This window comes from Montipora capricornis, chromosome 12, assembly GCF_036669925.1.
Source record: "Montipora capricornis isolate CH-2021 chromosome 12, ASM3666992v2, whole genome shotgun sequence".
In the NCBI taxonomy this organism is placed as follows: Eukaryota; Metazoa; Cnidaria; class Anthozoa; order Scleractinia; family Acroporidae; genus Montipora; species Montipora capricornis.
The window spans coordinates 10,285,757-10,298,256 of record NC_090894.1 but is presented as its reverse complement, the minus strand read 5'-3'; the positions used below and the strand labels follow the sequence as shown (position 1 = coordinate 10,298,256).

The following is a 12,500-nucleotide window of genomic DNA, read 5'->3' as shown; positions in this document are numbered from 1 at the left end:
AATGTAGCTCGCGTTTATCATAATATCCTATTGGTATTAATTTTCGCGATTTTCGCGATTTAAAAAAAATCGCGAACTTAAAGCGACGCGAAAAAAAAATTCCCGCGAAATTTAATGTCGCAAAATTTAATACCCTCCTATATTTCTAGTTTTCTCGATTTAATGAAGAAACACGCCTACGTATAATGTGTGAAAGCTATAATGTGAAAGTATAATGTGTGAAGAAAACAGTGATGAAGAAAAAAAAATGAAGAAAACAGTTTAACAATCAAATTTCACTCTCTGTGTTGCTTTGAACCTCTTCATCTGGTACAGATGCGGTTTCTATAGTTTAATTTGGTTTTGTTATGAGTTGATGATTTTCAGCAATAAGAAGTGTAAAATAATAATAAAATTCTCGAAATATGTTTTCTTTTTCATTTTCGCGAAAATTAATTCCCTAAGAAAATAGTTTTGCACCCAAATCGCTAAAATAAAGACCCGCGAAATATGCTGACCTTTTTTTCGCGAAATTAAGTGCCCGCGAAAATTAGTACCAATAAGGTAATAGCCCCAATTTCCCGAAAGACGTTTTCGCTATTGTTCAGTACACCAACACTGCCCCCAATGACGTCATGTGCAAGCCAAGGATTAAACGATTCTGGCATTTATGAGAACGGTTAGTGGACACTGATTTGCTAACAATCCGCTTCATCAAGAGCCCATTAGTAGGAGCCTCCATATGCAGTAGATCTTTGAGTCAACCTTTGCGCGATCTTTCTATTTTTAGAACGAACTCTTGAGCAGGAGACTCGCATTTACATAAATTTACATCAATTTGCACGATTTAAATACAGGTTTACTGCTTTATTTCTCTTCGTTAGACAATGACTTTACTCTGATTGGCCTTTTAAAAGCCGAGGAAGTCGTGGCGTTCTAAAAATAGAAAGATACGCACAAAGGTTGACTCATAAGGGTGTGTATGAGAGAGGAAAGCTCCTACTCATGGGCTCCTGGTTTCATCAGTTTTCACTAAGCCTTTTCACCTACCAGGTGAATCTGAGGGACAAAATGGCCAAACTCCACCACGCATACACAACAGATGAAAACGATCACCGGAGGTTCTTTCCATACCGAGAAATCAAGTACTGATTTTATTTTCGTGATAATATTTTCATCTTTTCTATCTTCACTGGAATCTCTTTTCATTAGGTCGCCTTTGACTTCATCTGTCTCCACGTTGGGGTCAAAGGTTACTGAAAGTGAGCACGTGAAAAGAGCAACTCCGGCCATTATGCGCCAGGTCGCCTGCCAACCTGTCACCGTTCTAAGGGCCTCTAGTGTGGGACCTAAAATGAGTACACCACCCCCATGCCCTGAGGTGAGCACACCGGTGGCTAAAGACTGTCGCTTCTTAAAGTACTGGCTCAATACTACCAGCCCCACGGAAAATGTGCAACTGCAACCCACAGCAAACAGAAAACTGTAAGTGAAGAAGAGAACAAAAATGTTCTCAACAAATGAACTAGCTATCAAGCCCATGGCACAGAATACTCCTCCGATCACAGTCGTGATGCGACAGCCAAATGGAGAGATGAGAGCAGTCGAAAAATGGCCGGTGAAGAAGGTCAATGCTATGGAAACGGAACCCAGGCATGCTATAATCAGACAAAAAGAAAAAAAGACTTCATGGCGGTCTTTCTTAAACAAGATTCGCTAAAATAAAAAAGCGGAACTTTAGGAACAGGTCTTAAAACTGCCAGAATATGAATGTTACGTCAATTAAGAAATCCGGTTTTAAGATACAAGTTTCAATAGTGTTTACCGCGGTGTCTAGCGAAATTCTGATACAAAGAACTTGATAGAGTACGAGTTAGCATTCTTTTAATTGTTGGCAAATTAGCCCTTGTTGCCTCGTTCAAGGTTAACTATTCTTTTGAATTTTAAGTTTAAGAACGAGGCAAAGGGCCAATTTGCAAGCAAACAAACGAACACTAAAATGGCGGCTATTTTGAAATAAGGTGTATGAGGTTTAACTGTTGTTAGTGCCAGTCTCCGATGTAGTTGACAAAATTGGATCAAAACTGACGAGATTATTGGAAATCGGTACCAAGCTATGGCAAATTAAGCTCTTGACATAACGCCCACTAATTTACCTACCTGCAGTTTCTCTGGATGACTTGAAATAATCCATAAACACTGGCAGGAAAACTCCAAAGCTAAAAAGAAACCCGAGCGATGAAATCCAAGTCATCGTAGCACAAGCACAGCCTGACCAGCCATGACCACAGACTGTCACGTTTACGAGGACGACCGGTGGAGCAAAACAACTGAGAAATGGTCATAAATTTCACAGTGACTTCCGTTGAATGCTTTAGATCTTGAGTATGGACGCTTTGCGCGGATGGATTTTGTGTTAAATGAATACTCGAGAATACTCGGTTTGTTTTGGAGTCGGGTGAATCACGGGTGAAAACTACTCGTGCTTTTTCACTCGTGATTCGGATTTCGTTATATACAGAGCGGGCAATGAAACTGTACATCAACAGTTCAAATGAAGCAAAGAAGAAAACAAAATACGAATATATCTCGAAACAACTGTTCCGATTTTTGGGTAAAATGAATAGAAATTGAAAATTTGTTCTGATTGCCGGAGAGGAAGTCTAACATAATTATGCAGTTTTCCGGTAATGATGTCAAACTCAAAGGCTTCAAACAAGAAAAGAAATCTGAAAACCTTTAGGCCTTTGTACATTTCTGAATAGAATTTGAAAGCAAGACTTCGAGGTCATCAGTGCAAAACGGCATATATTAGATTTATTAAAAGGGTGTATATATCAAACTAAATTTCCTTTCGAATGACTTGCAAAACTCGATCAAAGTCCGCTTTTGCCTTTTTTTAAAAACGACTTGCGAAATGTATTATGCTCGAGTCATAAGGTACCTAAAATTCAGTATTACCGTACTGGTGAGTCCTAACGTGGTTTAAAATAAATGCGAAAGGACAACGACGATATATTGCCTTAGGCCCTGTTTACAAGGGAGGGTAACCCTATTGCTAGGGTTATATTACCCTAGAAAGAGGGTTACCCTAACACTCACACATTTCTTCTTTTTTTCATCGACGTGTTTACAAGGCAGCTAGGGTTACCCTGGCGCTAGGGTAACCCTAGCTAGGGACAACTCGCCTATACCCGGGACAACTTTTTAACAGTTTCCATTGTGTTTGCGATGCATAGGGTAACCCTTTCTGTGAAATTTTGCTTGTAAACTCGAGCTACCCTTGACTCTCCTGCAAGGATAACCATAGAAGCAGGGTTACCTTACCTGCTTGTAAACAGGGCCTTAATAAACTACCTCTTTAAAAAGGCTACGGAGAAAAATTAATAAATATAAGTATGTTGGGATAAATTGCAAAGTGAATATGAAAGCTAAGTTGAAGAAAAGATTCAATGACGGGAAACTCTTTCACCGATTTCACTTGCTGATATTTTTTCTTTCCGAAAGCAGTACTTTACCGATTTTCTCATGTAAAAGCCTCTCTTAATTCAAAGGTATCAATCACGTGATAGTCCAGGTAACATTTTAAACATTTCAATGCCAAAAGAGTGCGTTTTCGTTTCCGATTTATAATTCGTAAATATTAGGTGCCAACTATATTCCAAGCAAAGATAAGTGTAATAGAATACTCGAGTGGCACCCACTCTCTCTGCTCACTTTAAGCAGCGATTTTTCCAGCTCAAGTTCAGTTTGATAAACAATATTTGCTAATAAGTTATCAACGTTACGTAGTTTTCGAAGCTGTATAATGATTTTTTGGGCTGTCCTCGCTGTTAAAACCTGTAAGAATATTTCATTGTTTCTTTAGCTGTTGTTAGCCAGGGTTAAATCTTGTCATAATATTTAGAACTATAATGTCTTTTATAGCATCGATCAAGAAAGCACTGGACTCCATCGGTTGATCTGAAGCAGAAACTCCGTCAACAATAAAGCCATAATGAGTACGTAGCGTTTGGGAGTACCGTCGATACAAATACCTGATCTATTTCCATATGACTACAACTGATGTCTCTTTCTTAATGTCCTGAAACATATAACATTTATTCGCTTTCACCAGAAATAGCTTGTTTTTTGAAACATAGAAACTGCACTTACAGTCACTTTGAAAAGTGAAAAGTTACACATAATTAAGATAAGCTATTGGATTGCGGGATATTCTTGACTGGCTAAGAAAAACGTCATGCGCGAGTTTGAACATCGACCTTCATCCAATACTCGTACATTCTTAAATAAATTCCATCTTTTAGTTATTTGACTATAAAAAATTGCAATAATATATTTCTTATAAGCATTATAAACCATTATAAGCAAAAAAACGTTGACCAGAGGCGGATCCAGGCATAGGCATTGTTTTCGATCTCGCTTGAGACATCTTCATGTCCCAGGAGAAGTTGCAAACAATAATTATGCAAAATGTTTAGGGGTAAACAAGATGTATACGGGATTTGAGAAAATAATGAATTAAATGTCACTGGTCAAGTGAGGGAATAGGTACCAGAGTATGTGGTGCCAACCCTCCCTAAACCGTGTTCCAACCAAAGCAGTAATTCTAGAATGAGTCTTTGGCTTACAGCAATGTATTGTAATGTCAATACGAAGTTCATTATTCTCTACTTGCACAAATCCTATAATACACTTCTTTTACCTCCCAACAATTTGCATAGGCATTGTTTTCGATTGCTCCTAGGACATCTTTATGTCCTAATAGACGGAATTGGTTCTCCTCATGTGGTAGGTTGGAAACGACCATAGGCCTTGTGTATGTAGTTTCTAGAATTAATACTACGGCGGTAACGGTCGATGTAATGGTCAATGGCTGAAAATTGGCCATCCGGAGGGGTCCATGTTGACGTCTTGTTTTCAAACTTTGTGAAAGGATCATTATCAGGCGTCATGGATGCGTCTTCGCGCTCATGGAAATAAGCCTTGAGACGTAAGCGGCGAAAATACCGCTCACAATCAGCTTTAACTTGGTACTCGTCAGTTTTGCTGTTTACAGGAAAGAACGAAAGGAAGCCCTTCGCTTAGAACGGAGTTCTCCGCGTCGGTGAGAGGAAGATCAACAGGGATTGTGACGACTGTACGTTTATGTTGTACAGATGCTTGATTAATGGTACTATGGTGGGAAGGCGCCTTATCAAGAAGAGTAGCAAATTTTGCTCCTTTAACAGCTTTAATCTCATGGTAGAACTGAGAATTCATTTCTGATATTAAAGTACTCACTCGATGGTATTGGGCTTCTGTGCATGGTTCCCGAAGTCGACTGCAAGCTTGGGACATGAGAGATGAAATGTTGTTAAGCTTGACCGTCAAGTTCTGAATGGTAGCTTGCATTAGACTTCTTGATTATGAGGTTAAGATCTTGGATAGGCATCTGTTTTTGCAGCAGGAGAATTTATTGATTTGTCTAAAGCATTTGATACCGTGAATCATAACATTCTTTTTGACAAGTTACAACACTATGGGATCCGAGGCCTAGCGTTGGATTGGGTCAAAAGCTATTTTTATCAAAGATCACAATTTGTGGAATATAACGGCCATAGATCGCTCCCTGAGGTAATACTCTGTGGTGTCCCACAAGGTTCAATTCTTGGCCCTCTATTTTTCATCATATACGTCAATGACCTTTGTGACGCTTCTGGCCTAGAATCCATTTTATTTGCCGATGACACCAACTTATTTATTTCTGAAAAGGACCCGGTTACTTTGAACAATATCTTAAACAATGAACTCAATAAGCTCTCAGCCCGGTTTGCTGCAAATAAACTTTCCCTTAATATAACAAAAACTAAATTTCTGGTGTTTAGACCTCGACAAAAAAGACTCCGCTATGATTTTGACATTTCCATTAATAGGGAAGCGTTAACCCAAGTCTCAGAGACCCTCTTCCTTGGTGTTGTACTGAATAATTGTCTTTCCTGGAAGTCCCATATATCGCTTGTTGCACATAAAATATCTAAATCTATTGGCATAATTTATAGATCCAGTTATTTCCTTTCTAAAACCTCGTTACGTACTTTATATAATTCTATGGTTCTTCCGTATCTTTATTATTGTAATTTAGTTTGGGGATCCACTTACAAAAGTAACCTGAAAAGGTTAACAATATTACAAAAACGGGCGATACGGATAGTAAGCAGGTCCGGTTGTGATGCTCACACTGATCCAATTTTTAAAGAATTTAAATTTCTCAAAATAACCAGTATCTACTTATTACAACTAGGTAAATTTATGTATTCTTTTACTATTGGTAATCTCCCTCCTAAATTTGACTCTTTTTTCTCTGTTAATAATAGTATTATATAGTTACAACACAAGACACGCTTCTTTTTTTCCGCTGTCTCTTTGCAGGACTAACATAAGGCAGTTTTCTATCTCTTTTCAAGGCCCCAAATTTTTCAATACCCTTAGTTATGAAATTAAAAATACCCCAACGCTAATGTCCTTTAATTCCTTCCTTAGTCTTCGTTCCTACTCCTGTGTTACACCTAACTGAACGTCTTGCTCCACTATGTTTGTGTTATTTAATTATTTCTGTTTTGGGAGGAAACCTAACCTCGTATAAGCCTCCTGGTTTCTTGAGGTTTCCTCGCCATAGTTCTTATCTTAACTTTAATTATTTAATGTAAATTTATTGTAAAATGGCAAAATGTAATAATAATAATAATAATAATAATAATAATAATAATAATAATAATAATAATAATAATGACAGTAATAATAATGATGATAATAGTAGTACACGGAATCCCTTAGGAATCACTCTAACATAGCTTTACCTCTTAGATATGAACATAAATAGTGTTTAATGTGAAATTAATTCCCTCATAAAATTATAAAGTTACTTTACATATTCCCATCTGAAATGTTCAGAGTAACTGGTACTCAACTTGGATCAAAACTAATCCCACGCTGGTGGACTCCGCCGCGCTCTGAAATCTGCTTTCACACGTTCCAGTAACTGACAACATCGAGAATACCATCCATGTGTAATTCACTTCTGTTTGTCACGGAAACCTGCAAAAGATAGAGACATGTATGCGAGTGGCACCGAAGCTGCTAAACACCTAAAATTGATGACGAATTCATCGATTGCTCAAGTTCAAAAATATTTATTTGGGCGGTGTGATTACGCTCATCCAATTTCTGTTCAAGAGAGTGCGGTAACAAAACTTAAATGTACTGACGGAAGCACAGCTGAAAAGCGAAGACAAAAATATACAGGATTAAATGACAGGCTGAAGTAAGTGGGTAAAATCTACACCATTCTTGTCACCTGCCTTCAGAGAGTTTTTAATTCTAGGCCTTAATTCTAAGTTTAAACCGAATTAGCAGTCTTAAGAGGTATTCCTTGGCAATCACTGAGAAGTGCTTTAGTACTTTACATTCATATGTTGGAGTTTTGAGTTTACTTGATAATGTTAACTCTCACAAACGTTAAAAAGCAAAATTTCAGACAAATTCATGAACTAAAACGCTTTCTTATCAACCCTCTTGAAGAAGCAAAATGGGCCGTGAATTGTATCTAACTCAGTGGGATACTAACGTAAAGGAAAGGGAACAGTTAAAAATAACCCAAGCCACATATAGAAGAAGATTGGACACAGGATGAACATTAAATAGTAGACAAAGTAGGGGAAAATTCCCATGGACGGAGGATTACTGTTACTACTTCAACTGACCAATTTCGATATCTTAAAATTCAGCCAAAAACAATAGACCTCAGTACGAGGATCTGGAAAAGAACTACAGAGTTTGTGAGATTATTCTCCAGAGCCTCGTGCTGAGGTCAATTGTGTAAGGCTGAATTTTAATATATTGAAATTGGTGTATTCAAAACACTTTTTTGGTGTCCTGTATAACCGCATAAATATAGACCAGTTTCATAAATGGCGACCTACCTTATATTCTTTTGTATTTATGTTAATTAGACCTACTGCCCTCGTTTTGAAACAAATATTCTTTTGAAATTTGCTCGTCGTATCGAGGCTAGTAGGGCTTATTAGCATTAAAACAAAATAATATTTTATTTGGCCGCCATTATGAAAGAGGTCTATTGTACAAAGATGGTGTCAAAACTTTATTTCTCACTGCACTTCCGTGTACTGTTGCTATTAATAGCGGCATACTATCACAGCCATGCGTGATGCAGCTAGCCGAAGGAAATCACTTAAAACAGTTGCATTAATCCATTAATTCTCACCTTTCTTCCCTTCAGCGTCCTGGTCACTTGGCAACTTGATATGAATGAATTTCAATCTGCCGCCCCATAAGCCAATGGCGACAAGAGGCTTGTCCAAACAGGCTCCTAAACAGCAGGGTTGCTCTTCAACGTCTAGCACGCTAAGTAGAACACCAGATCTGATGTCAAACAATCGGAGGAAATTGTCCTCACTGCAGCAAACCAGAGACTCGCCATTAACAACGAACTTACAATCAACAATGTCATCTTGGTCTTCGAGCAAAGTGCGCTGTGTCTCTCCAGTTTTTGCATCAAGAATGTGTACTCTATGGCCTGAACTGAAGGAAGCCCACGTCACTACAAATTCTTCTTCAGGGGAGAACATGAAATATGGCGTAAAGGAACGAATGCCGTATCGCGCTTCTTTTCTTTTCCATACACAGGAAAAGGAGTTGTTCTTTCCTAAAGTAACAGTTAACTCATCCCCCTCCAAAAAGTCTAATTCATCCATTGTGCAGACTAACAGCAGGTTCTGACTGTTGCATGAAACAAATACAAGGTGGTCATAACTTGCCCTTGTCTTGATACATGTAGATGAAACACACTCTCCACTGGTAACATTGACGATGTAAAGGAATGAAGTATTCAGTCTTTTGATAAATAAATCCCTGAATTCTACAAAATCGTCATCTTCCATTAAGTCATCTTCTGCATGAAGTTCCAGGGAATTATCTGTCTCTGCTGGATAACCAAAATCCGATAATTCTTCAGGTGTTAATGTACGACCATACCATTCACAGGCTATCAGTTCATCTGATAAACGAATAAGCTTTTTAGTTCCCTTTAGTTTGGGAATTTGTCGAATGCACTCGGTCAGCTCAAAATTCCAAAGCTCTGGTACTTTATCCTTCAAACATAGTACAACACCTTCCTTCACGGGGACAAGCGACAGTGATGGGCAAGTGAAAGACTTTTTAAACAAGATTTCTTGACTTGACATTCGGAGTACGGTCACTAGAACCGCAATGGCATCATAACTTTTATCTTTTGAGGAAATGGAATAAACGACATCTCCTTCAGAAGAAAATACAACTTCTTTGACCACTTGTCTGGTGAAAGGCCAATTCTCTTCAATTAGCGAGTCAACATGAATTGCCGCGACGTACTTAAACGATGGGCTACCAACCAGTGCTGTTCCATTATCAAGCCACTTGTAGAATCCTGTATCTAACGATGAAAAGACACTGCGCACATTTTTCACCAGGCCCAACAGTAAACCGTCATCAAAACTATATTCTATTTCCCGAGTCTTTGGTTCAATGGGCCACAAGACGAAGTCATGTTGAAATAGAGAGGGACAAACGATAAACTGCGGGCTACCGACGCACACCCAACCAAACCGACCACATCCGAGGTTGTCTATCTTATAAGGCAGGTCGCCACAGACCAGGGCCTTGTTGTCTTTTGTGAAGTGCATCATACCACGTGCCACGCCGCACTTGAACAAGTGTTTTGGTTCTGTAGACACATCAAGGTAGATAGAACCAGTCACGTCGGCAAAAGCAATTTCTGAACCATCGTTGGAAACCGCAAAAGATGTAATAACATCATTCCAAGTTATTCGCCTTAGCTCTTCACCAGATTCCATACTCCACAAGACAACTTCTTTTGGATTATCAAAACAGTCTGTTAAAATGGTTCGTTTGTCTGTAGGAAAAGCACAATGTGAAAATGTGCAGTTACTATTAGGATAAAAGGAAATGCAGTCTCCTTCGAGAGTGTAAACACTTCTGAGGGTCCCCGGTAGGACTGACTTACCACGTGGATGAAAAACCACAGAACGGTAAAAAGTCAAAATATCATCTATCTTACGATACGCGCCTCCATCAGGATACACATATGGAAACTCTCTGTTAATTAAGGAAGGTCGACTCCATTCCAAGTTAGCAGTCTCGAGAGACCACAAGTGGATCGTTCCATCGCGGCATTCGCACACCATGTAGTCCAGTTCAGGTGAAACGTCGAAACAAGCCACCGTATCTGAACAGTAAAATCGCGCTTTAATCGCTCCATTTTCTTCTTGATTGTCTAAGTATTTCATGTACGGCACCGTGGGAAGCCTGTTTTCGAGGATGATTGCAGCTTCAGATGATAGCTCAGGAGGTCCTTCATTGATCAAACTTTGGAACCAAAGTTGCGGATGGTCTCTTAACAGATAAGAGTGTTTTCTAAGCACTTTTAGCAAAGAGATTAAAAGAGACTTACTTCGCTCACTGAGTAAAATTGGCTTAATATGCTTTTGAACACTGAAAATATCCTCCGAGGAACCTGTGCTGTTCACACAAAGTTTGGCATAAATGAGTTCCAAATCGGTCACATACGTATTAACTAGGTCTTCTACATCACAAGGTCTTGGACTTTCGCCCGATCCCCTCAGCTCAATCATGTGCTGGACACCATGTTGCAAGGCGTACCTTTCAGTGTCACTGAAGGGTGATTTATGTACACCCCTTCGCTTGATATTGTCAAGCTCATTCCTGCAAAGGTTGAAGAGAATCTCGTGGCCTTCCTTCTCGTCCACGGTGAAATCATGTTGACCATAGCACGAGGTATTCGTCAACCAGTCTTTGATTGATTTGTGGAAAAAGTGAAGACACTCATCACGAACTGGCAAAAGCGAAGAGATGCAGGCGATTGCTTTGTTTATTCTTCGCTGAGCAGACAAGGACCTTCCATTTGGGTTCAACAGTCTAGAAACAAACGCTACTGGCAAAGGTTCTCTGGAAGCGGTAAAGGCGCACAAAAACCTCAATACTTGGTCTTCGTCCATCTTCAGCTCTTTGCGAAGTTCATTCTCTAACCGTTTGAAATGGGAAAGATAAACCGACGAAATACCCAACGGTAAGCTGCTCTCCACCTGCTCTGGGGTAAGAAGTGGAAAATTCACTTGGATGTGATCAATCAAGAAAAAAGCATAAAGAAAAACGCCTTCAGACTTCTCAACCAGTTTTGTGAGGAGAACATCTTTTTGCTCTACCGCAATCTTAGGACTCAGCTGCATTTCAAAGAATAGTCGAATGTCTTTCAAGTTCTCTTCCTGATTTTCATCAAGATGTAGGGGTTGCAAATGTTTCAGGCTGTCTGCGATGTTTATTTCTGATCGAGTTGTCAGAAAAAAACGAATCCACTGAGGAAGCTTGGAGAACTGATTTGCAATCACATCGAGAAGCTCATTGCGTCCTTGATACTCACTCTCGTCCAGTCCATCTATCACCATTAGGATATTTCTTCCTGGGTCTTTTACATTGTTAAGTGGTTCCTTTAAAAGTAGCGCGAATAGCTCTTCCACGCCCATGCTATTGAGTTCAACAGGCCCCAGGTTTCTTGAGAGCTGTTCCACGAGAGATTTCTTGTACTCTGGTAAAGTGTGGCTGAGATGAGAAGCCAAAGACTGAAGCATTAGCTGAGGACTTCTGTAACGCACATTTTTATGTTGACAAAAGTGGCTTCCTGAAAGTCTACCAGCCTCCTGCATTCGTTTGCACGTGACCGCAGAGATAACTGATTTTCCCATCCCTGCATTTCCACTAATTACCATCGCCCGGTTTTGGGACGTTCTATCATCTAGCCAGTCGTCAACTCTTTTGAAGATCCATTCACGGGTTCCGTCCTGGAATCTCTGTGCATGATATTCAATATCTCCTTTGAACTCGGACTTAGCCAGGTTTCTGAGCAATTCATCTGCTCTGTCCATCTCACGCTTCTTGCTCAAGCTTTCTAGCCCCTGGGATATTCCCTCTAATTTGGAAACGGCATCCTGAAGTGTTTTGTGGTCTTCTAGTTTGGTCTGACGTACTTCTTTAATAGCATCAAGGGTTTCGTTTTCGATCTGATGTATTTCATCCAATTTTGAGATAGTATCATGAAGTGAACTGTGGTCTTCTGAGTGGTTCTTAAGAACTTCATTGATGGCTCGATGGGTCTTGTTGACAATCTCATGCACTTGCTCCAACCTGGAACTACTCTCCTGTTGAGTTTTGCGATCTTCTAGCTGGGTTTGAAGTACTTCCTTAACATCTCGTTTCACCTCTTTCAGCTCAGACTTTATTTTTTGTTCACTATCTGCCCAGTCAGTTAAAACGTTGATGTGATCGTCTTCTCCGCAACGCTCTGCCTGTAATCTGTCAATCTCTGCCTGATCCAGCCCAAGAGAAATAAGGACAGCAGTAATTTCCTGCCATAGGGTCTTGAAGGTTGGCGTATCAACACCAGTGGAAGA

The 12,500-nt window shown here is 39.6% G+C and overlaps 2 protein-coding genes across 2 annotated transcripts in view; both read right to left on the bottom strand.

Annotated features, from left to right (window-relative positions):
- Window positions 1-980: 980 nt before the first annotated feature.
- Window positions 981-4,789, bottom strand: LOC138025435 (monocarboxylate transporter 10-like). The gene is made up of 2 exons (XM_068872649.1): window positions 4,685-4,789; window positions 981-1,695 (listed from the first exon to the last, which is right to left on the bottom strand). Exons 1-2 carry the CDS (start codon window positions 4,787-4,789, stop codon window positions 1,012-1,014), a joined length of 789 nt encoding a protein of 262 aa, XP_068728750.1. The 3' UTR covers window positions 981-1,011.
- Window positions 4,790-5,267: 478 nt separating this feature from the next.
- Window positions 5,268-12,500, bottom strand: part of LOC138025924 (uncharacterized) — a 10,487-nt gene continuing 3,254 nt past the window's right edge. The window contains exons 2-3 of the mRNA XM_068873065.1: window positions 8,243-12,500; window positions 5,268-7,056 (exon numbers count right to left, since the gene is read on the bottom strand). The exon at window positions 8,243-12,500 is cut by the window's right edge and continues 440 nt beyond it. Coding sequence (XP_068729166.1) covers window positions 7,034-7,056; window positions 8,243-12,500 — 4,281 coding nt within the window. The 3' untranslated portion in view covers window positions 5,268-7,033. The remainder of the gene's footprint in view (window positions 7,057-8,242) is intronic.